The sequence below is a fragment of the Aythya fuligula genome, chromosome 1 (genome assembly GCF_009819795.1).
Source record: "Aythya fuligula isolate bAytFul2 chromosome 1, bAytFul2.pri, whole genome shotgun sequence".
Taxonomy (NCBI): domain Eukaryota; kingdom Metazoa; phylum Chordata; class Aves; order Anseriformes; family Anatidae; genus Aythya; species Aythya fuligula.
Genome location: NC_045559.1, coordinates 182,027,138 through 182,053,679, shown reverse-complemented (window position 1 = coordinate 182,053,679; position 26,542 = coordinate 182,027,138). Strand labels below are relative to the sequence as shown.

Sequence of the window (26,542 nt, the reverse complement as noted above, 5' to 3'; positions counted from 1 at the left end):
GTCTGAATTTAAAAAAAAAAAAAAAAAAAAAAAAAAAGACATTCAAGTGAATAGCTTTTTATCGAAAGCCAGAAGTTATTTGGCAAATGCATTCCATTTTGACAAATATTTCAACTGAAAATATCAGCCATTTCATTAATTGCTGTAACACATATGCACAGCTATAAAAGGTTTTCTTTCTTTTTGGTCCTGTGTTAACTGAGCCCCAGTGGGAACTGACCAAGATGGCTGGCACGTCCATGCTACCGAATGCTTGTCTTAAGATTTCATTTCTAAATTTAAGCCAGAAAGTCCAAGTGCCAATTTTCCTGATTCTCAGACTGTTTCACCCACTTCGATACTCTGTGCCCCTCAGTCTTTGCTCACCATGCCGGGAACAATCAATGCTAATAGTAGCATAATGGTCTTCACGTAACTAAGGTGCACAGATTTTAGCTTTCCTATGTCTGATGTACAAAGCAGATAGATCTCAGCAACTGCATTCACAAAAATCCTTATCAACAGAACAACTCTAAACACTCCTTAATTTTAAGGTCCCATTTCCCTACATACCTGCATTTTTCCATCGTGTCATAGCAATGCCATGCATGTTCAGCATTTCTTTTGTTAAAAACCTTCACATACCATGCTTACTGCACTCTCATCTGGTTTCTGTTCCTCCATTTCTGATAGGCCATTTGATTATTCTTTCCTATATTAACTACTTGATTTTTGCCTTATTAAATTTCACACTGATTGCACTCCTTGTTCCCAATTCATCAAGATCATACTCTATTTAAAATAGATTCCTCCAGAGTATTTGAAATGCTCCTCAACCTGCCCCAGAACAGATATGTTCTGGTTTAGAAACTGAAACGTCTAAACATTTTTTTTTCCTAAAATCTTATAAGCTTTCTCTTTTTTCAGGAATATTTAGGAAACTGAATGCACTGGTGCAGAGAAGGTAGTTTTAATGGAAGTGTACTACCATTTCAGATGGCAACATTTACCACCTGAGTAAAACAACAGAACAGGAAAGAGTGCTTTTTTGTACTCCAGGTGCACTTACCCCAGACCCAACTTCTTGAGTGTAATCTTTACTACCACCATCATGCTCCCACTGCTGCACTGACCCTGTTCATGTAGCTACAGCAAGAAGTGCACAAAAAAATTAATTATATCAGAATCAACAATGTCATATATGGACTTTTTCATAATCATGAGCTTCTGTATTTTAACCTTTTAATTTTTAAGACAGAATTGTTGCATGCACAAATTCATTCTCATGTGAACAGAGCATTCCGCATTATCAGTGTCCAGTGTGCCAGGACCATTTCCCACCACACGTGCATGTTGTACTCACCTCCTTCTCAGCTATTTCCTCTCCCAAGTGCACATAAGTGTACCACTATATATTGCATTAGCTATGACTCAGGTTGTTAGTAAGATAAGGGTATAAGATCCAAGCAATGATTTCATACAGGTAGAAACAGCAGATTGTACGAACATAAGATGTACAAACAGAACCAAAGAGATGGATTACAGCATCTAAGTGTTGGATTCAGGAGACCATTTATCACACACTAAAAAAAAAAAAAAAAAAATACAAAGGAACTGCTATTTGACAGAATTTACTAGATTTCACATCAAGAGGAGTTCTAAATAGAAACAAAAGAAGAGATAATACTGAAATACACAGGAAGTATATAAACGAGCAATTAAAATCTCAAAGAAAATGAAGGAGAAAACCCTCAGAAAAAAATGATTCAGAGGCAGATAAGAAATCAAGACAGGCAACATGATCCAGGAGGATAATTCAAGGACAACTAGAATACAGGAAGTATCAAAAGGTTTAGCTTTTGGACGCATGCTATATAGCAGCAGCTGCAGTCTGCCATTCAAATTAATGCAAAACAGAAACGTAACCTGGCTGCAAGGGAAGGCAGGTGAAGTATTTTAAACAGCAAACATTCTTCTGTTTAGAAAGTCAGCACACTCATTTATAGTTTAAGAAGAGGGGAAGAAGCTTATATCTAAGGCATCCTACCTCAGCTATTCCACAAGATGCACCCCATCTTCCCCTACCGTCTGGCAGCTCTAAGAAAAATCATGGCTTAAACCAAGCCAAAAAGATACTTAAAACCAGTTCAAACTCAGATTTCACTCTCCACTCAGTGAGCAAATTTCTCTTACAGTTTTAAGCCATTAAAGCTCCAAGTTTTACATAAAAGAAGTTTCTGAGATCCAACATCTAATGGAAACCAAATCCACCAGACCAGAACAACTGATGCAGGAGAGGCAATCAGCCCCAACTACTTGAGCTTTATTTTCAATAAACTGCAACCCTGACTTCAAAGCCCTATAATGCTTTGCTGGTTCCGCTAGGAGCATACTACAATGTTCTGTCTTGCTTTCTAAAGTTGAGCTTACTTATCTCTGATAATTCCAAACCCAGCTGTTCTCATTTTTATCTACGTGTGAAGTACCGTAACTCTGCACTGCATGCCTCAAGTCCCCAAAGACTTCTTGCTCTTCCATCTGCAACTTCAAGAGTTCAATCTTCAATCCTATTGAAGAATCTTGATTCCCTCCTCAGCAGCATTCTCAAGCCAAATGCCTCCTTGAAGCAGGTGTTCTGACCTACTTCTAAAGTTTATGAGGGGAGAAAAGCAATGGAAAGTTTTCACGAGAAGTTGAGAACAAACTACACGTGGTACACACCTTTCAATTCCTGTTACATACCATTAACCCATGACAGGAAAACAGTCTCAAAGGAGGCTAACTTATTTATAGAAGCTTAAGCCCTCTTCAGAGAACTACTGTCTGCGTTCAGTACAATGGAAATATTTTAACCTACTGGTAATTGTATTAGTTCCTAAATCTGATTGAGTCTGGACATTCTGCCCCCATGAACTGGCACACAGTAGCAGGGACATAGATTCAGAAGAGATTACTGCAATACTTCCTACGAGATTGAACAAATTGGTTTCAAGCTTAAAGGGGACCGGAGGTAGAAAAAGGAAGAATACATTGTCCTTCACTGATTTGATAGTACTTAAAGGATGTTCAGGGATGAAAACTTTAAGTCTCAGTCCCACTTCTACTAAAATTCACCCCAGAATCCTCAGACACAAATAAAGAGAACAAAACAGAACTGTATCTCAAACTTCTATACACTGCAGGTTTGTTTAGGAGAGGTCTGGATTCATCTTCTTTAATCCGATGAGCACCTGAGAGGTCAGTCAGTGCCCAGGACTCACTCTGTACACAAAAAAGAACTGTACGAAGCAATTCCAAATAAATATGTGGAGTATCTGAAGAGATTTGTGTCTCTTCCCACTTGCTATAGGAGACAGCAAAGTGCATGGCTTAAGAAGCTGGAAAATATTGAAAATAAGATGCTTCACAGCTGACAAGTTTATGAACCCAGTTTCTGAAGTGAAAAGCTCAACTAGAAAAACAAGGCACAAAGTTGGGCCATCTGTCACTGCCATTCCTTGCACCATCCATAATTCTAAGATTGTTTTGCCAGTATCAATTACACCATTTACAAAGTGATCATCTGCAGAATTTCCTTTTACACAACAGCTTGGCGAAATGGTGAAGAGAAATGTAAATGGAAAGAAATAAGTAAACAAAGATGCATTTGTACAAAGCCTTAGGTAGCTGTTCAAACTTGAGTATGACTGCAAAGAGTTATCAGCCTTAAGTTTTCGTAATTCAACGTTGTCAAAAGACAGACTGCCAAGATTTTCCAAGTATTGGTGCAAAAAGGAAAGACCTGACAATCAGAATTACTCTAAAATGCCTAGACTAACAAGCAAATACCTAGATACTAATTAGCTGAATAGAGTATTAAAATTTCTCCTATAGGACAAGTCAATTTCTGTGGAAAGAAACAGGTGCTACAAAAAAAAAAAAAAAAAAAAAAAAAAAACGTTCTTTTGATGCTTCTTAAAATGCAATTAAGAGACTGAAATTTCTCGATCCTCTTGTAACAACTTGTTTCAGAAGGAAATGAAAGAACCCAATATATCCAAGATGTTACCCCTTTTTACAGTCTTACTACATCCTACCACTACAGAGAAAGAAAAAGAAAGCGCCACACTTATCTACACCAATGAAAAAACACTGCTAACAACAGCCACCACAGGGAGCAAAAATAAAGCCATTCCAGTGAACACAACATTTGGAAAACACACACTGTAAAGTCTTCAAACCACCGAGTTCAGCTCATTCAGTGAACGTCATGAAATACAGCATCCTAACGGGACTGGTGAGCAGAACAAAGTTTAGGAAGACCACTATTTCAAAGCATTACCAGAAAGATTTCAGCTGCTGACAGAACACAAAACTGTTCCTAAGGACTGCACGTTACTGGGCAGTAGAAACTTTTTGGTCACCACCAATAAACTCACTCCTGTCACAAAATACTCAGAGAAATGTTAAGTGCTTTTCAACATCTTCTTTCACTAAAACAAAGAAAAAAGCAAAACCCCAAAACAAAGAACAACAAAAATAAACATGAAACACACACGCACACACACGAAACCACCACCATCAAAAACATACAGTTGGAGATAGCTTCTGTTTGCTTTTCCCCTACCCCTCACCAGTCTGCAAGACACACATCAGAATTTAACTTGATAAGAAGCTCTTCTCAGTTGTTTTGCACACTAAAAGAAAGGAAGCAAAGTCCAGATGTGTAGAAAAAGGACACTTTGTCTAGTCATTCAGAACTTTGGGTTACTGGATTATCTCCTTCGTACCAAAGTACAAACTCTCTAATAGCTGGATGCCTTTATAGGACAGTAAGGTCAACTTCTGTGATGTTTAAAGCATACTGAAGCAGACATGCAAGCTTTCAGTCTTCTTCATTTAGTAAGAGTTTCTCTCCTGCATGGCATGAAAGCCAACCTAAAGGCTGTGGAAGATGGAATTTTCTCCTAATTTTCAGAGTAAGCCTACAATTCATACGGGATGCCAGTCAGCAACCCTGGAAACTTCCACTGTGAGAGGGCTTTTAGAGACTGAGCAACACAGTTGTCAGTCTCAGTTTAACAGGAACCAAAACTAGACAAATGAACGCACGCACTGTTTTCAGTTAGGAATGTGCTTCTGTTCACTCCTTTACAGAAGGTTTTATCTGGATAACAATTAAAACTGTTAGTCAATGTCGTAATGGGACATCAAAACAGCCTGCTCAGAGTCACGAGGGCTCAAGGACCTGTAACAGCTCTCCTTTAACACCAGGATTAACTTCAGTTGCCAGCAAATTGTTTATCCATTCCATGTCTTTGGAATATTTTGAACCAGATTTTGATTCTTTCTTATTAAAGTCCATTTTACAAAGCAACTCTACCTTTCTCAATAGGTATCACGGGAATCTTACAAGACCCCCGGAGGTTACCACCACCTGCTGAGATAGGTGATTTTCATCACTGATTTTTGCTTTAATTTTTCAGTCTATCAAGTCTGCAAGAAGCATCTGCGGGCCTCTTTCCCTAGCGTTGAGGAAGAAATAGCCGTCGTTCTTGTCCTTTCCCAAAAACTCAGTTTCAAAAGGCCAAAGCCAGGAATGACTAATCTTCCTGAGAAGGAAAAAAGTTGTTGATTAAGTACACTGCAGGCAGGAAGGAGGGAAAATGAGTTGCAATCAAAGCTTGAGAGACGCTCTTTGCTCTTGGAAAGCATCTCTCATGATAGTCCATCAGCATCTCCCTCATAGTGCCCTAAATGTCACATCTAAGGTTAGGCAGCTTAGGTATTTTCCAGGGTATACAGGGATTCTCGTATAAACACATGTGAAGGAGCAGGTTGTACTGAGTAAGCACACTGGGTTTCAGCTCCACACCTGGAACATGCCAGGTGGCGGTACAATACCAAAGTACCACTTCAAAAACATACAGACAAGTTTCCCTGGTGTTGCTTCCCTGCTAAAATGTTTGTGTGATCTGCAAAAGCCATCTTTCTTAATATTCTTCTCCAAGTAATCAGTATCTGCACAGCTACACCTCACAGAGAACTCAGCATGGTTCTCCAGTCAATCAACACCGCCCCGTGCCTGCGGCTGGCAGGGAGCTGCGATGCCTCCAGTAAAAGCCACAGGTTGCAGTTACTGTGCTCAAGAGGGGTCATACAGCAGATAAAACAGCACTTGTTGTCCACATCTTTCAATGCAGGAGTAATTTCACATTGCATGCATCTCAAGTGAATTGTAACTACAACTGAAGAATAAGTAAAAATAACATGCACAACCTGTCACCCTTAAGATTAAATGCCTATTCTGTAACAGGAATGGAACTGATTACAAATGCTGATGTGAATTAGAATTAGAGCACATATAAAACAAGTCACTTGCTACACTTAAGTATTATTTTCTTTAATGCTCGTTTTGTCTAGATGGTTCTGAAAAATAAGGTACCCAAACGTGAAGTAGAGAACATTTTTCCATGCCTGATACCTACCTTGCTTCTCTGTATCCAGGACAATTTGGCCAAGAATTTAGTGTAACGCAGGCATGATTACCAAACATTTTCCACTTGTTAAGAAAAAAAACAATAAAAAAGGGCGTGCTTAGCTTAGGTGTAGATGCAAACAGTTGTTTTCTTTTTCTCGAGAGTTCATTTTCTTAAAGCATCAGTGCTAATTCTTCTTTAAAAACTAAAATATAGGTGCCTTTGCAGACAGAACTCTAAAGGAAATGGTTTCCAAACTTAATGACTCACTCTTCCAGCAGGGTTCAAATAAAAAACAAAACCAACACATTATACTCCATGAGGAAGCTTCAAGCATTCCAGCAATGTAATTCTCCCTTTTCTTCAAGTCACAATTCTTTACATAAACTATTTAATGGCTTGTAACAAGGCTATTAAGGGACTCGCTTCCCATTTCACACTATGCTTCTCACACACTTCTACGAAGTACGTCCTCAAGTTCCAGTAGATGTATTTCATATTTGTAAAATTAATCCTATTTGAAAGAACATATTCCAAAATAAAAATTAATCACATCGTGATTTTTATTCTGGTGTTTCTGCCACTGACCACTTGTCTGTCTGGAGTCAAATCCACTGCATAATAAACAAGCTGACAAATAATTTGCATAACTGCATGTAGTTAAGCTACACTAACCACCTGTTCAAATAAGCAGGTCCCACTGCAGTGCAGATGTTTGTTCTTCTAAAAGCAAATGGGGGATGTACAAGGTGATAGAGCGCTTTTGTCCAAACACCAGTCTTAGGCTAAATACTCAGACTGCAAATACCTCATACAAATACACACACTACAACACTCAAAAAAAGGCACAATTTCAAATGGCAATTATGTTTGACCTTCATTAATATTCTCCCATTTTATTCCTCGGTTTTGTTCTAGAAGTGCATCATTATACAGACACCAGAGAACTGAGCTTGCAACACAGCAGCGTGGCTCTATCTCCAAGGGCAGCTTGTATCGTTGACACCTGCATTGTCCCAACATGCTTCCTTTTTACAAAACTGTATCTTAATGCACATTAAACTAAAAATGGTATCTTCTGCTAAGGGAAGATTAAAAACCAAACTGTCATGATACAATCATGTGAAAGCAAGGCACATTTTAGCTAGAAGAAAGTGTTTGTTCCTTGCACAAGTACATGAGAATATTAAAAGGCATTTTAAGTGTTGACTTAATGCACTTAAACTGCCTTTTAATCTAAAATATAATCCAGTAAGAGTAGTCTCATGATCTGAATTCCTACAGGCAGCCATTGAACCTACTCATTCTATTTTGGTTTTCCTTACACAGCAAAGCTGATAAGGAGAAAACTTCTAGACCTTCACCTGGATAGTTTTAAGTATGTCCATGAAAACGTGCATGTGCTATTCTAGACAGTATGAAACCCATCCTTCTCTGAGGAACCATTAATAATTCATCTGAGAGGATGTGCTAAAGGCTGGCCACCAATGTCCTACATGATCAGATGACAGTTGTATCTTGTGCCCCTTTTGTGCAAATTAAATTTCTTTCTAAAAGGCTCAGAAACCTTGAAGTCAAAATACAGAGTCTGACCTGCGCTATAAGGAAATGCAAATAAATGATTAACCATCGCTTTTTAATTTAATTTATATATATATATATATATATATATTAAACAATACTAGATTAAATGCATGAAGTCCAAAGCAAACTTCTACCTAATACTGGAAAACATCAAGTTTCAGACCCTGAACTGCCACTGACCCAGTGAGACAAGATCAGTTAAGGTTGTTTTTTTCCTCCCCCTGCTACTTCAGTATTAAACATGGAAAGGGTTACCGCAGCACACCTTGTTGATCAAGCTCTGCCATTCTCAGGAACACCAACAAGACATGAAGTGTAACGAAAGTGAGTAATTCTCCAAAATCAAGAAGGTTTGGAGGCTCTAAGATGGGGAAAACAGCTGGATGGCACAGAACTTTCTTCCTACCAAGGTACATAAACAACTTTCTTACTCAATTACTCAAATTAGCGTCAGTACAGGACAACTGCCCAACTTGGGTAGCAGTTAAGACTCTGACCCCTACAACTTTCTTCTGAGGGGTCTGAGGCATCTTATGCTAGTACCCAACAACTGTATGCACACCTCAGGGCTAACCTGCACTGACGATATATGGGACTCGTGGCACTTTTTGCCATGGATGGGCAATTCCTGTGTTGGCCCCAAAAAAACTCCCAAGAGAAGATGATACAGAATAGCTTGTCTTCCAGGTTATGTTCTCAATAAATAATCCTAGGAAGGCTTTACCCTCTTATCCTTTCAGTAAATTATTTTCTTGCTCAGAGCTTTAAGATTTTATTGCTTTTTAAGTTAGCGATGAAAGATTTAATCACAGATTTGTTAGATTTAAGCACTCAACCCAGGGTCTTCCAGAACCTTCCTGGCTCCAACAAGAGCCGCAGGAGAAGTTCCCGACTGTGAACGCTACTGGAAAAATTCTGGATTTACCACGGATTTCCTCCCAGTAATCATTCACAGCTTGAGTTTAGCAATAAAGAAATCCATCACCGTGGCCCCAACACCATCTGGGAGATCAGGCTTTTGGCAGAGAGAAACGGAGCAGCAATCGCCTGGCGGCGCAGGAAATCAATGGCTTCCCCGAGCACAGATCATCGATTTCCCTTTCTGCCAGCAGAGTCGCTTTGCACGCTCAGAGACAAGTCTCCCTTATCCCAGTAGGGCACACGCACTTTCCTCCAGATCCTTCCCTTACCCATAGGGCAGACAGCTATGCAACTTCAGCTGAACAAAAAGGGAAGGAGGGAGTAAGTGCCCAGACACCCATCTCCCTGGAGAGCCTTTAGACAAAAAGGTTTCAGGCTGCGAGCTTCAGGCTGGGTTTCAGGCTGTGACGTGGATAACAAATGCCCCAGCATTCTACTGATTGAAACTCATCTCAAATCCCAGGACTTGACAAAGAATCCAACTTTGACAACATGTGGGTCAGGAAAACCTCATCTTCCCTTCCTGCCCAGTAATAAGCCAGTAATATTTTTGCCAGTAATTAGTGCTCCAAAACAGGTGTAAAGGCGTTATTTCATTTTAAGCTCAACCATATAGGGGACTTTGGAACACGTGACAACCACGTCACCAAAAAATAAGTGAGCACAGGAAACAACAGGTCACATCGACACCCTTCCATGCTGCGTTTCTTCATAACTAAACCACAGGTTTACTTACGTAGCCCAGAGAACCTTCCAGTACAACCCAGTTGATGCATCCTTTTTACTGAGAGATTTTACAGGAGAGATGCTGAGAACTGGAATATTCACTCAAAATCTCCTGCCAAGGTCATAGCAGAAACCACCCTTCATCTCTGCAGTAAAATGCCAATCCCTCCTCAAATTTACTCGCCTTGCTGCTCCCTGGAGCACAAAGCAAGGTAAGGACAGGAACAGAGATTCCCCAGACACACACTTTACCTTTGCTGCAAGCAATATGAACTCCATGTGCACACTTATGCCCCAGGTCCAAGTTCCCAATGAAACCACAGTAATGGGGACATGAAAAGCATGCATGCAGTAACCAGGAACTGAACAACTGTCTGTGACTGGTGTCAGAGGTTACTGACATACAACGGCAGATGGAAGGGACTTCTGGTCAATCCAGACTTGGCCCTGATTTGAACCAGTGCTCTGAATAAGCAGCTTGTCCACGAACCAGCCATCTCTCAGATCAGAGGGTAGTGCTGTAATTGTCTTCAGAGCTATGCCCGCACATTAACCCCAGCAACTGCAGACACATTGGGCTCACCACTGGATCAGGCTGACAGTATTTACCTGTATCACGCATATTTCGCAGCCATATTTCTGCTGACAGCTAGGCTCAAAGATTCACAGAAATCTGTAAGAGAGTTATAATACACTAGAATATCTTAGCCTCTAGCAGCTTCTCAGGGAGACCACTCACTCGTGTCTCTGCCCACATTTTACACCTTCAGTTTAACAGGTTACATTTGTAAGTGCAAGTATCTGCTGTATTTCTCTAGAGTCACCATTGCTCCAAATCAATTCAGGTCATGCTGAAATTAGTTTTGCCCTTCATCAGGTTAACTGCTTCTCCAGTTTTGCTATAATTAATACATGTCCGCAGATAAATTACAAATAAAGTGAAAGACAAAAAAGAAGTAGGATTAAAGTGTAAAATTTTTCCTTGTCCCTTCATCCCCGAATTAAACAAGAAGCCTCTCAAAATCTCACGATACAAATTTAATCAGTGATGACCAATTAATCAGTTAGCAAAAAGAGACACTGCTTAAAGGTATTTCATAGAAAAAATAACCTACAAGAGACTCCTCAATAAATATGAGCAATGCAGTTAACCCAACCTGTTTTCCTGTGAAAGAGAAAAAAGTTCATTTTTTTTAAGTTTTTCACCTTTCTCCTGGTCCATCCTAGCTGCAGTAAGACTCAATTTGGCCATTGTGGATTGCAGCAGGCCTGCATTTAGCATGGTGGAGTGTGTGTCCTCATGGTTTGTTTTTACAGTTTATGGAAAGGCAAGCATAATGAAGCAAAACTGCTGCAAGAAAGAGCTGGAACGAGTTAAGAGAACAAGCTTCTTTGAGACAACATTCTTCATTCTAGGTTTCTGGCACACATAGCCAAAACTCCATCATATTCTTTACTGACAGATTTAGAGCTATTATTTATTACAAATAGGATCAATGAGGCAAAGTAGTATTTCATGGTATGTTCTTGAACTGATCAGAAATCTTACACAATGAACACTGGAAGACTTGGTTCTATGTTCTGGGGAAAAGTGATTTTCTACTTACGTACTATTATTTTCCTCTGGGAAAACTACCTTTTCTTTATGCTGAGAATGATTATAATAAAAATTCTTACCTGTTTTCCATCTAGTGTGTACAAGCGTTTGACCACCCCTGAATCCAGCTTGATGGCATCGGTTATATCAGTAAGAACCTGTTCAAATGAATGTGCTGTCTTCTTGTTAAGCAGAATCCGGACTGCCTTCCGTGGTTTCACTCCACTCCTGATGATAGTGACTAGTTTAGGCCTAATGAAATCCTTATTTTCTTTTGCATCTGGAGTACCTCCTTTAGCAGTGGCAAGAGACGGCACTGAGCGAGAAGTAGAGGTTGTCTTAACATTCACTGACCAGTTTGGGTTTACATTCTTCGTGTACTCCAGTTTCTTGAAGGGTTCTATTGAACCACATACATAGCTTTCCCCTGCAGAAACAGAAGTGCGAGAGCAGCAAGTCAGATTGGAGGGGAGAAAAAAAAAAAAGGAAAAAAGAAAATTCAAATCATTCTCAATCATTATTCTTACTACTCTTGATCTATAGTACATAACACGTTGATATCTTCCCTTCTTTTATATCTTTTAAAGATCACTCATCAGCTAAGCATCAAGCAAAGGCAATGCTGTGATGAATTGCTTGAAAGCAACAGTTTTCTTTTCAGAAAGCACCATCACAAGTGGGGACTGCTACTGTCAGTAAGCAGTGTTCACATTAATCAGTTGTCCAGACCCAGGGCATTATCACGGTAGTCCACCAGCCTTCACGCTTAAGCGGCCCGTTCTTCACAAAAGAGCAGGCCCCAAACACTTCAGAGGAAATAGTATGAACTGTTATCAAAAACTATAGGTTACAAATTACCTTCAATAAAAGGTGGGTGAAAATGTCACAGGAAATTTGTTAACATTTGATTATTTAAAGCTTTAAGTAACGTAAAACCAGGATATAGTGAGGTTTCTTGCCTGTACCTATTATTCTATTGACTCAGTGTATTATATGGAGGGAAAATGAAGGCAAAGAACAGTAATTATAGAGCTCTCCTCCCACCATAGTTGGGACCATAGTTTAAAGAAAATGACAGTTTAATGAAAAAAAAGTTGATTATAGTTCAGATTTCTATTGGAACATTATCTACAATGAACTATTTCCAGAATTACCACACCCACATTTTCTGGCTAGGTTAGAGCTCCCCAGCCAGCGTATCCCTATTCCTTAATCCATTTCAGCTGCAGGCTGGTGTGACAAAGGCACCCGCTTGTGTGCTCCCAAGCTCTCCCTTGTGCTTGGCTGAGTGACCACACTGCCAGTTGCAGGGGGTAAGTTGGACCAGCTTGTTCATCTGATGGAACATGAAGACAACACTAACGCTTTAGCAAGCTGATCCAGCTCTCCCTCTGGCTGCAAGAAAAGAAAAAAAGATGGAAAAAAACACCACATGAGATCCAGCAGGACCACACCTTCTGGCAGAGTGCAGTTAAACTGGATTACAAATAATGTAAAATCCTATCTGACTAACACCACAAAAACATTTGAGATGTTTCAAGTCTTCAGGGTTCAATAGTTCAGTAGGGACCTTTATATTAGCAGTTTACCCCAAGGTATTAAGATAAAAACAGAACAAAATGCAGTAACGTACCTCCTAGGTGAAAGAGCACACAAGAACCAAATCCCCTGAACACTAGAAAACAGACTTTCCTAGTGATCCCTACCATAAGAAATGAGAATTTGTGTTTTAATCATTATAAAGAAAAAGTTTTTTTTTTTCTCTAGACACACTAAGATTTCAGGGCCATTCAACCCCACAGACAATACAGCACACAAGAACACGAGGAATGCTGGCAGATGCACAAAGTTCCCACAGCTAGAACTGGAGGGGGAGATGAAGGGGAACCCACCAGGGCACAAGGTCCCAGGATGCAAGAGAGGTTCAGGTCTTGTACTAGCAGAGCTGGTATGATGCTCCACAGGGGAGATAATAAAGACAGGAGGATGTTGTAAAGATCAACAAATGATCTTGAGAACAGATGTTGTAAAGACTAGAAAGCCAGCAGAAGGACACCAGGAGTGTACCAAAGAATTTAGAGCCACACGTGAAGATGGACCACTGAGCAGAAAAGATAAATGCAGTGACAACACAAGATTTTTGTTTGGTTTTTCTTTTAACATACTTTTGAAGCTGAACACAAAATGCAGAACGGGAGATGAAGTAACACATTCCAATGTCTGATAGTCACTGGAATTTCAAGTTCATCTGCACTTTGCAGCGACTTCTTAAGTGGTAAGAAAGGAATCTAAGACTGAATGCTTACACCAATCTTAAGAGACAGAAAGGTAAACCCTTACTGAGAGAGAGAGGGGGCACTCACTATATATATGGTAACAACAGAAAAAGGCTTGGCAGCAGGAATGACCCAGGAGTGAACAAACAAGGTATGTTCTCTTATCTAAGCCCTGATCCAGTATTTGTTGCACTACCTACTCAATTACAGCAAGGTCAGAACGCACCCACAACATGTTATCTTTAAAATTTGTTAATTTTAATAAAACATTAATAAGGTTTTATAGAAAGGAAAAAAGTAAAAAGATCCTGCTATGAATAGGACCACCCTCAATACCATAGTAACTGTTGTATAAAATACAAAATTTTTTACTTCTGTGAAGTATCTGTGCAATTTTAGCTCCCTCTAGAAATATTTAAACAAAATTTATTCTTGCCTCCACTTGAGTTTGTAGTCAGATTTAAAAATCACCAGCAACCTCTTTGTGAGAAAAAAAAATAGAAAACAATTTCAGAGTCAGAAAGCGTTTGGCTTACTGGCATAAAATAAGGATTATTTCATTAAAAAAAAAAAAAAAAAAGCTTCATATTAAAGCTCACTACTCACGGGGTGGGTGAATAAACAAACTGCCATATACAGCATAACCAGAAGTTTTATGTTACATTTATAAAGAACAAGTTTGGTTCCTTTTCTTGAAAGGACAGCATTCCACGTGGTTTTTAATACCAGCTATATTTAAAGGTCAGCTGGCTTCCTTGCAGTGTGTAACAGCACATCATCTCCTAGCTACAAAATTAGTTTTGTGTAAATGACCATAAAATACTCACTGAAGCTGTAGGAGTGTTTTAACATCAGACTCTTTCCCCTTCGTTTCCAACAGTACAATATTACACCAATAAAATATGTGCACCAGGATACTCTTTTTTTTTTCCCTTGAAGAGGCTTACCTTTATATACAGAATGTCTCAGAGACAGAATATCCAAAGCCTTGCAAGATTAACTATCTATGATAAGAGCTATCATATAAGAAAACAGAAATAAAGACGCCTCTACCATCATATTATCAACTTAAGATCATTTATTCCTCCAACACTTTGCCTGAAGTACAAAAAACTTTAGGAAATTTGGTCTGCAACTGCAGTTGTCATTCATAGGTGACCCTTTATTCCATTCAAGGGTCAGCCCTGGAAGCACACAAGCCAAACAGATCAGAACCTCGTCCTAGAAAGCATCTTGTACCTCATCTTAAAAACATGTTAGTATCATTTTATGCTGATATTCAGCAATTTCTGAGTACTCCTGACTTAAGTGTAAGCATAAATTTCCTGAACTTGGGACCCATGTTGACAGCAGTCAGAAATTTAATTGCTTAGTTTAATCCTTTACCATTCATGCCAACATACAGGACAACACACAGAGGAAATGCCAACATACAGGACAAAAAGCCTTCATCTTGGCTTTCATCTCTTCTGGTTCATAGTTACCTTAAGAAGAGATGACTGCAAAAAGAGTTTCACAATGGACATGCCTTACTAATCCAATAAATTCACCACCTTCTGCCTTTGCTACCACTTCCTCACAAGTCCCTCCCAGCTGCTGTAATGACGAGGCAAGGAGGTCTGTGTTTCAACAGCGTGAATCAGAGTCTGGAAGAAAGCAGGCTCACTGCAGTTAGGGCAAGACTAAAACTATCAAGTGATGAAGCAATTTTTCATGTTTTATTTTTGGTAACCTTTCGCTATCGTTGTCTTGCAGACAACAGCCTCAGCATGGCGATTTGTACCAGAAGGGAGACAGAAACTGTAATTTGCTGACAGCTCCAGACTGAGAAACACATTTCCAAGGGGTAATGGGACTCGAGCACCACCAACTCTTGGTCCAGGTCAGGCCTAAGCACAAGGCCCTGAAGCGTGTCCAGGGAAGGGCTACAAAGCTGGTGGGGGGCCTGGAGCACAAGTCCTGTGAGGAGCGGCTGAGGGAGCTGGGGGTGTTTGGTCTGGAGCAGAGGAGGCTCAGGGGAGACCTCATTGCTCTCTGCAACTGCCTGAAAGGAAGGTGTGGGGAGCTGGGGGTCGGCCTCTGCTCACAGGTAACCAGTGACAGGACCAGAGGGAATGGCCTCAAGTTGTGCCAGGGGAGGTTCAGGTTGGCGATGAGGAGACATTTCTGCTCAGAAAGAGCAGTCAGGCACTGGGACGGGTTGCCCAGGGAGGTGGTGGAGTCACCGTCCCTGGGGGTGTTCAAGGAGAGGCTGGACGTGGTGCTTGGGGACATGGCTCAGTGGGTGACATTGGTGGCAGGGAGATGGTTGGACCAGATGATCTTGGAGGTCTTGTCCAACCTTAATGAGTCTATTCTATGAAAATACAGCCCACAAACATCAGTTTTGACTAATTGACAGCTGGAAGAAGGTGATCTATACAGCGAATAATCTTCTGTTACAAATCAAGTGTTCCAAGACCTATGTTGAAGAAGGAGATCCTGGATTAAACAAAATTTTAGGAGACTGCCTACTTAAAATATCCATTAGACAGCACTTCCCCAAGAGAAAGGAGTCAGCATTTCCCAGTGCAGTCATCAGTCCCTAATGAAATTTTGACTCTTGATGACAGTATCCATAAGCATTAAGAGCAGAAAGGGGGGGCATCCAGCTGTTTGGGGACATCTGACATCTAGGAAAGAGTCATTACTGCACATTCAAAACCAATCCTTTCCTGACAGCCCCCTGCCTCCTCACATTCTCAGCAACACTGTGAATGAAATGTACCATGCTTTAACCCTTTAAAATGACACACAGCACTCGTTTCCTGGTTTTGAAGCTGTAATCTCACAACGTAAATTGTGTGAGTGCTCAACACTCCAGAAATCCCATGCGGAACAAGAATAAATCTTAAAATAAATCTTAGTATTAAGAGACTAATAAAAAGCTAGTCATGTAGGACAGATCCCAAAACACGATTTATGTTTAAAAACAAATGAACAAATTGCTTATTACCTGTAGTTATACATCTGTCAAAATTCAATAGAGATGAACCACTACAGACATTGAATGCTGAAGGATAGGTCTTACAGGTCACGACAGAACTTTGCAATATGCTTCACGTATTAAATTAAAAAATACACATATCTGTATACAGGGTGGCTGCTAACTCTAAGAACTGATGCAAGTGTTTGATTCCCTCTTTGGCATATGGGCATTAGCAGTTAGTTTGTTTCTCCCAGCTTGCTAATTTTCTCTTTACCAGAATGACCAAGCCAGCATCTCCTAATTAAAAAAAACAAAAAAAAAACAAAAAAAAAAAACACAACTTATTTTCCTTACACTGCTTTTCTACACTAAAGGCAATCTGGACTAAAACGGCTTCAAAATGGCTTCATACAGAAGCCAGTTGGTCTTATGTAGAAAACCCTGGAGAAGGAATAGAGAACCTGCTTGAATCATGGAAGCAGAGAAGGAACAATCACCATTTGTGAGGCAGCACAACTTCCAATTTATTGGAAACAGCCTTGGTTCCTCATAGAAGAGTACACGCTAGGAAAAGAAAATCCATCTACAAACTGCAAAGGTGGGAAAACTGCAGTAATGGCACACTTGGGAGGTGAGACATCCCAGTGAGGGTGCTCAGTCGTTCCCTGCAGTCCGTTTCCCCTGTAGATGTGACAATGGACAGAACAAGACAATGGGGAAGGGGACTGGCACCCCCAGCACTCAGTGCACACCTGCTCTTCTTCACCTCCACCTTTTTTTTTTTTTTTTTTTTTTTTTGCTTGTCTTCATACAAGCAAAAGACAGAGGAAGAATCTCTCCTGGGAGATGACGAGGAATTCTGACTACCCTCCACCATGCAGAGCAGACTGCAAAGGTAGATGACCTGAACCAAATAAGTTACTACCAGACAGTTCCCAAACGTGTTAGTTAATAGAGCAATAACCTACTTAAACTACATTACTGCTGCCTTGTCTTTTTGCACTGTCTGAAAAAATGCAATCCTGCTAGTGAGATGGTGCACCTATCGGAAATACATCTGACCTGGCCATGCTCACCTAGCAATCAGATGCACCATGAACTTGAAACCAGGTCTCCTCCGATTTTCTCAAGGACTTTTTTGGCACATCGTTATTTTTTTCTGCTCAGCTCAGACTAAAAATTCTTCTTTCTTCTTTCCAATCCAGAGGAAAAACTAGATATACTTCTTTACAATTCTGCTCCCTCCTTCCAGATTTCCTCAGTCTTGAGGAAAGCAAGACAGGTCCTGGATAGGTCTGGTACATGCTTTTACTGGAAAGCACCTAGATTTTGTTGTTGCTGTTGTTTTTAAAAAGGGCCTTCCAAGAATTTGTTTAGGAAGACATAATGTGAAATGACTGGCTATTCTGGCTAATGGATGAATCTTCTCAAATTCATCAAATAAAATAATCAAATAGTGCCAAAACAACCCTCTACCATTTTATGCAACAGGATTATTCAGCTGTTTGTTTATTAAACAATATAAGGATTGCAGACATCTCTGCCGTAGGATCCAGTCCAAGTTTCAGTAACTTTGATAGCCCTGGATCAAGTCCATGGTAAATATCCAGTATAAATTCAATCCTATAAACAAACGTCCACATAGATTCAGATCTGCAAACATTTAAACAGACACTTTACTATTATTATTTCCACTGCATATTGCACATGAACCTTTCCAGCCCACTAATTCCCAAGCACTGAGGTAGGCAAGACCTAGAGGAAACAGCAAGAGCTCTAGAGTGCATCAGAGAGTGATTCCTGCAGGCAGACCAGGCTGGGCTTCTCACCAGCACTGCTGGAGCAGGCAGCAGAGTCAAGGAGGCAGCAGCAGGAACAGATGCAAGAGCAGAAAGCAGAGATGTGAGAAACGAGGCGACAGTGGAAATAGCAAGACAAATACAAAGCATCAGGAAATCTTTCACAGCCCACCACTTCAAGCAAGGAGACTGCTTTCTAAGATCTTCCACTGGAAGGCAGCTTCCCTGCTGCAAATGCTAACCACCGGCCTCCCCTCACAAGAGCCTTCTCAACCCTCGTGGGGTCCATCACCTCCTCTGTCGCTCCTGGGAGATTCCTACCTCCAAACAATTTTTTACCAGATTTTCAACCTGGTATATTTGTGCTTTTTGAGCTGCTCCTTCGATTAGGATTACTGCTGCCAGATAATCCTCCTAGAGGCATGAATTTTTTTTTCCAACTATTCCTTAGTATTATTTTTATGATTATGCCTACACAATGTGCACGTACGCATACAAATCTTTACAATAGTTTGGCAGCACACCCAATACTGGCACGTGACAATGCAGTTTCCTAGTACTCTCTCACCCATCTTGTGGTTTGGGGTTTTTTGGTTTGTCTTTGACTGCCAGTTCTCTGCTGCCGGCTTCATCTTTTGTGGTAGGTATTGTGGAAACTTAAAACAATTGATTCTGGTTCGTACCCAAGGCTCTGAGGTAATATTATAATAAAAATTAATGAGAAAGGGATGCAGTACTGGCTATAGATTGGTTCTGCGGTCTTTGTTCCACGCAGTAGGACCCCAGGAGTAAAAACTGTAAATAAAACCCTTTGTTTCAAGTTTATCCTGCTCATTCCAACCCATTACTGGTCTTAATGCACTGTTCAATAGTAATTCTTGGGGTAAGAACCAGTCTATCTCCATCAACAGGTTTAAAGATGCTACCCTTTTGGAAAAGCCAAAGGAATTTGGTCCTTTCAAGACTTTGTTTACAGCTAGATGATTTAGCTGTAAAAGCAGCTTCACCTTTACTGTTTGTACATGCCAGATTAGATATCATACTCAGAGAATAAAATCACTTCACATTTGGAAACCATTATTTCAAGGTAAGAGGGTTCTGAACATCAGGTCTGACAAAAAGATGACCTGAATCCATTACATTCCTTACTTCATCTAAGGTAAAAGCAGAGAAGTTGCTGAGTCTGTGAAACTTTTTATAGCAGTAGCTACACACTTCAGGCAGTCGTTAGTTTCAAGTAGAAGCAGGATATGTCCACGCACCTCAAAATATCCTACAGCACTAGCACACACCATGCCAACTCTGAACCATATGCAGGGGAGAACGAAATATCACTGAAGCAAAACAGCTCCTTTAGGACCACCTTTCACACTGTTCTATGGATTTTGCTTGGGGATGAAAGGCAGTAGCTGCTGTTTTGTATTCCCCAGGAACCAGCTGCTTGTCTTTGTTCATTTACCCATATGGGAAGGTAAGAGCTGAATAACTTCCTCACTGGCATAAATGCCAATCTCCAAATCAAGGCCTCACATGTTTACCTTACAATGCCATCACCAACTCAGAACCCATCAAAACACATAAATAAAGTCTGGGATCTAAATTTTTAAGAGTCTCATGAGATTAATTCATACAATAAAGGAATAGTCTCACCATGAAGAAAGCAAGACTTCAGATTTGAGGACAAATGTTATTTAGAAAAAAAAAAAAAAAAAAAAAGCAATTTTCCAGCTATTTAAACACAAAGTACAGCTTCAAGTTAATTGATGCTATACCAGACTAGCCAAACACTAATAAATTTGTACAGTAAAGAGTGAAACGGGCTTACATAAAACCATCAGTGAGCTAATAATACGTGGACTGGTATTCTACAATGAAGCTCTATAAGGGGATCAGAACAAAACACCCCACCTTAGTTTTATACAAATAGACAGAAGCGCACTTTCAGGTGGAACAAGGATGTAGCTCATTTCTTAGACACAAAATTTGACTTCTGTAAATCCCACAGTGTCAATGGCACAAGAAAATAAGATTGTCCAACTTGAAATCTACACACAGTATGAGATGTGTTCATCGTAAAAGTAAGGACTGAAGTCCCACAGAACTTAAGAAAATTCCCAAGCCCTTCTTTAAAATAAAACCTATGACCTGGTACTGTCATTCACTGTGATTTATTTTGGCACAAATAGAGAAGAATAACACCAGTTATAAGTCAGTCAATCTTACAGGTTGCTGAATTTATTTCTGTATTCAGTTGGTGTTTTTTTTAAACAGCTGGTTGTGACAGGCAGTGAAGGCTATGCAAATCAACATTAATATCAATGCCACTTGCTTCTTGACGAGCATACCAATCAAATAAGCACAATTATTTATACCGCTACTGAGAAGAAAATACACAAACACTGCTTTTAAACAGATGTTGATTAATATTGGTCTTTCCTCCCAGTAATCAATTTTCTCCACCAATTAAATATCACCCTCACAAATGCAGTTCTAACTCTGCCCTAGAATTCATGACATTAATCTTGGGACCAGTTGCCTTTCCATTTTGCTAGAACTATATGGTCCTAAACCCAGGAACTCTTACTTAACACAGGCAATCCCATCACTCCAATTTCTCTGAGCATCTTTGTGTTGTTCCCTATTCTGCCTCGTAGGAACGGCAGATTATCAAGAATACCCTCTTCTCAAAACTTCTCTTTAAAAAGCTTTCCTCTGTTATGATACCAGAAGGAGACGACTCAATGGTGGCTGCACACCTGCTATGCAGAGATGTGCTCCTCTTTCAGGAACCTTTTTCAGCATTACCCTTTTCTTCTTCTCTCCCCAAATTAGCATTCTTCTGATCATCTCATTGCACCCTGGCACTGTAAGTTCTCTCATCCCATGCTAAAAATGAAGATCAGGAGGAAATTGCAAACTCTGTTGAAACTCTAAATTGGCTCCCCAGCAGCTATAGGTCCATAGGTTTTAGTTTACAGGTTTGACCAAGGCACATTGAGACCAAGGGCAGGATGAAAGCAACAACAAAAACATTATTGTTCAGCTTTTATTTTCTTTGATCACATCCAAGGATCTGCCCTTAAACTTTAGACAAGAAACATGTTACTTATCCCTTCGTACTGGTTAATGCTTTCAGACCTAATACATTTTCATGTTTTATACTAAGAGCTATTGTCTACACACATAAAAAGACATCCACTGCCAGGCAGAAGCACTTTATGTTGGAGTAACTGATAGTGCTTTATAGTGCAGGAACACAAACTTGATTAAAAAGCAACCTAAGGACACCAAGGGACTAGAAGAAGACGAGCAGAACTTTTCTCTCCTGTAGTGTTTAATTCTATTCAAACCATCTCCCCCAGCTGAACCACAGCTACAACATTGCTATTTAAATGGCTGCCTACATCTATTCCACTCTGAGTGAAGGGTACTTTACGCATATCATTTGTAGGAAGAGTTGGAGTTCTTCACTTGGTAGTGAGAGACTTAAAAGAAATAACAATTAAAAAAATAAAAATCACAATTGACTTTCCTATAGAGATGAAGACATCTGCTGATGACACCTAGAAAACCTTGGACCTTGTCAGGTTTAACTGACTAAACTCTCATTGCGATTTTTAAATATGCAAGTTCAGAAGGAGCAGCAGGTGAGGTCTTCAAGATCTAGGTCTACCAACACGAGGTTGATAGAGAAAGGTTAGACTACTTTCAACAAGAGGGAAATAAGTAGCAAGGCAATAATACTTCAAGGCCCAAATTATGATGTTCACAATTCTAGGTCATTAAAGATCCTTTTCCTATCAGTAAGAACAGTAACGTTGCTTATTTGCAGAGATTTAAGGCGTTAGCCAAACAAACCCTGACCCAAACATAACTCTACACTTCCCAATGTTACTGCTTACCTTCTACTAGCTGGTCCAAGGAGGAAATCTTCTTGGAGCCATCAATCGTGTAGATTGTTCTCACTCCCTGGGGCAGATTCACATTGTCAGACAGAGTTCGGGTCAGATCAGCCAGCAGAGCTTCAAAAGATCTAAACCGGTCAGGGGAGATAGCATATACAATCCCTTTGAAATACCGGTCTCCATTACGATAGAAGCGAACTTTCTTGGCTTTTTTCTCAGAACTCAGGGTCTGTAGAGTGCGGGTTCGGTAAAAGCTGCAGTGGGCACTGTGGGTAGGGCTGGGCAAACCATTCACCCGGGACCCTCTGCCATACCGCTGCGCTTTATCACGCTCATCAAAATGCTCCAGCTCCATATCTCTCCCAAAGGACATCTTGAAGTTCAATCTAAGGGATGCACAAGAGAAGAGAAGGAGTTTAACAACTTATTCGTTTTATGGGAGCTCACTTTAAGATATCAAGGAATATACAAGTCATACACGGAAGACTGCTTTCTAGGTTGAGAAAAACACTTGGGTGAAACCTCACTACGTTCATGTGTTCATTTTACAACCCTGCTGCCGTGCCATAAAATCTATTTTATTAGCTAGGCTTCTATATGTCATAGATACACCACTCAGAAAACCCACTGCCAACAATACACAAACACTAAGAACTGTTTATTCAAATTCAGTACGAGCTCTGAAACCGAGGTGACAAAGTAGAGCTACTGGGAAAAAAAAGAAAAAAAAAGAACCAATGGGTCAGCTTTCTACTTCTCCTCATCTTACATTCGGGTGGTATTCGAGACCATTCGCCCCCACTGAACTGTTTGTTCCACCTATGATCTCAAAAGGCGTCACTTCAGAAGGTAGTAACTGTTTACTGATTGGCAACAAGTAAGAACTCCTCAGAGCAATAGATTGCAGGCTGGTGATGAGAATCTGGACTATTACTACAAGCAAGGTGACTTGGTGGGTCAAATCCAATGTAGTTTTCCCTACAGTGTTGGCTTTGTAATCATCTATTTCAGCCATCCTTATACTCTAATATACTCTGGGTATTCTGAAAAAACAGAAATGCTCAAATGTTGTGGAAAAAAAGAAGGAAAGAAGAAGCCATAGAACTCATATTATTCAATGAGCAAGCTACTTCTGTGCTTTATAAAATTTTAAAGAAGTATCATTAATGTCCTAGGGCTAGCATTCAAAGCGGTTAATGGTGACAGCTTCTTTTGCCAATAAAACTATCACTGAAGGCGTGAGAAATTCAATGTCAATCAGCAAACCAGCAACTCACATCTCCTATGCTTGACAGTGGCAAGGACCTCTCAGTTCTGACCAAAATGATCTCAGCCAGCTGTTCAATATAGTTCACATAAATGAAAATTCACATTTTCAGAAATTAAATCATGGAGGCATATACTTGCTCTCCTTCTGTTGGCCAATGCAAGACTAAATACTACAAATTGCACATAATTTTTTCTATACTTAAAAAAAGCGAAGATTAGAAAACGACCAAAAGATCATCAGGTTCAAAATGCATTTCTTCTAATTTAAATGCCACCTTGATCTGCAGTTGTCTGCAGAACAGCAAAGCACAGCAGGCTTATTTATAGCACAGATACACAGACCTAATTTAGAAGTGGTCTCTCTCATTGATTTCCAATAAAATGGAAAAAAAACAGCAAGCACAAGCTTTGTTTAAACCACTCATAATTATACGTCCATTTAAAAAAATATATCCAGACCCAGTGTAAAGCAATAGGAGCAAACACAGAAAGACTTATATACGTTCTTTAACGTACACAAGTTTGTATGAAAACAGTGATTGTACAGCAGGACTTTGATGCTGCAAAGCTGTAGGGAATGTGCTCAACAACTTCCCTGAGCTGTTCACGTGCTTAACTAGACCAAGCACCTAAGGCTAACCACTGCAAGCACAGGGCCTTGGGAATTATTTACCCTGGTGTAGGTACAGCTCACAACTTGTTCTGTTGTGCAGGCACAGGGTCATGTGCTTATGTATATATGCAAGATTTATATTTCTAAATACTTTAAGAGCGACCTAGTATGTGTGGATATACGTATATGCACACATATTGCATCATATAAGATGTGTGTGTATGTGCATGTATGTATACACAATAAAATATCATTATGTATATAAATATAAGAGAAAAATAATCTGTTGTCCCTCATCAGTACCCACACACAGTTGAGCTAAGAGGGCATGAGCATCCGCTGTGGCATTTCACCGACAGTCCTCCATGGGTCAAATACAAAATGCTGCTTAATGGCCACAGTTATGCTCAGGACTATACCACCAGTGACACTATTTAAAAAGAATTATTTATAAAACTTATTTTGCTTCATTTGTCATTCCAATATGAACCTGTTATTCCCAAAACTCGCAATTCAAAAGCTGGATGTCGGAAGCAATGCCTGTGACGGGAGAAATGGATTCTTCTGAGGTCTGCTGTTTCCTTTGCTCAAGCCATCTCAAACACACAAAAGGAAAACTAAGTTTCTATGAAGATACACTTTTAAAAAAGACCTTCGGCTCTAATAATTTGGGGTTCTGGGGGAGAGAGAAGCACGAGGCACTGCCCTTTCTTCCGCACGCTTACACTCCGATCGATAATGGCCGTAATTCCCAATTACGCCCTCCAAAAGAGAAATGGAGCTCCCTGCACAACGCCGCCTCGCTCTTTGCAGACAAGCGCGTGCGAAGCACAAGGTCAGAGCAGCAGACAAAGAAATCCGAAATAATTTCACCACACGTTGCCAGCGTGCGGCTAAATACCACCATCACTGCACACACACACACACACGGGCGGCGGTGGGTGCACCTCACGGGGCACACCCCGGGAGCCCGCGGTGCCTGGCTGGGCGATGCAGGTGCGGGGGAGCCCTTACATAAAGCGGCACGGCGAGAGACCCGGGAACCATCACCCAGACCGAAAAAAAATTAAGAAATAAAATACGGATGCACGCGAAGGCGGCTCGGAATAAAGCGATATTGCGCTGGGGTGCGGGAAACGTGCTCGAGATACACCGAGGAGAGCGCTGAGGCGGCACCCGGTGCCTCAGCCCCTTCACGAACCCACCACCCCCCCCGGTCACAAAAGCGGCCCCGGGAGCCCTCCCTCCCGGCCGGGGGCCCACCTGCCGGACTCCCCGGGCACAAGGGGCCTCTGCCCGGCCTCAGCCACCGCCTCGGAGCCGGTTGCAGCCGGGGGGTAGCACCGGGAAGCCCCCGCGGGCGGCACCGCGGACACAGGTGCAGGGCGGCGGGCAGCCAACGGCCGCGCCCCACCGGTCCCCGGGCACGGCGGAGGGGGCGCCCGCAGCCCCCCGGCCCTCCCTCACCTGCTCTCCGCAGCCCGGCGAGCGCTTCTCCCTCGGACCTGCCGGCGGGGCGCGGAGGGAAGGAGAAAGAGGCGGCGGCGAAGCGAGCTGGGAGGCGGCTGACGAGCGGCGCCTTCCCCCCCGCCGCCGGCGACCACCCGGCTGCGATCGCGGGAGCGGCCGCGGCAAGCGGCTCGGGCGCCTTTGTTACGCCTCCCCCGGCTGCAGAGCGCTGCTGGGGAGGGAGCCCGGGCTGCAGCTGCTTCGCCTTTCTTCGGCTGCTGCCGCTGGCGGTGATTTGCATTAGCCCGGCCCTCATTGACATGCGGCTCTCCGCAGCAGCCTCTCCCCGCCGCTCTCTCCAGAGGGCGGCGCCGCCGTCTCCCCCTCTCCCCCCGGCTCCCCTCGCCGGGCGCTGCGGGGCGACCGCCACATCCCTGCCCGCGGCCGCCCTCAGCCCATTTCTGCTCGCCCGTCGCCTCCCTCAACCACACCCGGCCAGCCCTGCCGCTGGCGAAGCCCTGGCCCGGCGTCCGAAGACGTCTTTAGGTGTTTTTACCGAAAATGTCACTTGCTTTTCCCAAGGGTGTTCCCTGATGCCAAGGGTCCTCCCTGATCCCAACGGTTCTCCCTGATCCCAACGGTTCTCCCCGACCCCAAAGGTTTCCCTGATCCCAAAGGTTTTCCCCGATCCCAAAGTACTGAGGGTGCACCCAGTCACCGCAGCCCCGTGACAGGACTTTTTTTGTGCGTGTTGAATGTTGAATTGGTGCAGATTTCAGGTACTAAAATGGTGCCAGGCTTCCTCACACCGCTTGAGAAGCTGCTGGCTGACCGTGGAGCTCACTAACCTCCACAGATCCCCCAGTTTTTATGCTTAGATTTCCCAGAAGAGGTATTTGCCCCAAGTCATTTCAGGCTTCATCTGACTGACCAGGCTCGTGCCCAGGCCCCTCAGGTCTTGGGCCACATTTGCAAAGTCAACTGCCACACACAAAAAC

General features: G+C 41.7%; 1 protein-coding gene across 3 annotated transcripts in view; it reads right to left on the bottom strand.

Annotated features, from left to right (window-relative positions):
• Window positions 1-25,814, bottom strand: part of DCLK1 (doublecortin like kinase 1) — a 243,734-nt gene extending 217,920 nt beyond the window's left edge. Inside the window, exons 1-3 of one of the 3 annotated variants that reach the window (XM_032188937.1) lie at window positions 25,563-25,814; window positions 22,211-22,599; window positions 11,346-11,692 (exon numbers count right to left, since the gene is read on the bottom strand). In XM_032188937.1, the coding sequence (XP_032044828.1) occupies window positions 11,346-11,692; window positions 22,211-22,586 (723 nt within the window). In that variant the 5' untranslated portion in view covers window positions 22,587-22,599; window positions 25,563-25,814. The remainder of the gene's footprint in view (window positions 1-11,345; window positions 11,693-22,210; window positions 22,600-25,562) is intronic. The other 2 variants (XM_032188918.1, XM_032188910.1) reach the window with 2 other exon arrangements.
• Window positions 25,815-26,542: the final 728 nt, after the last annotated feature.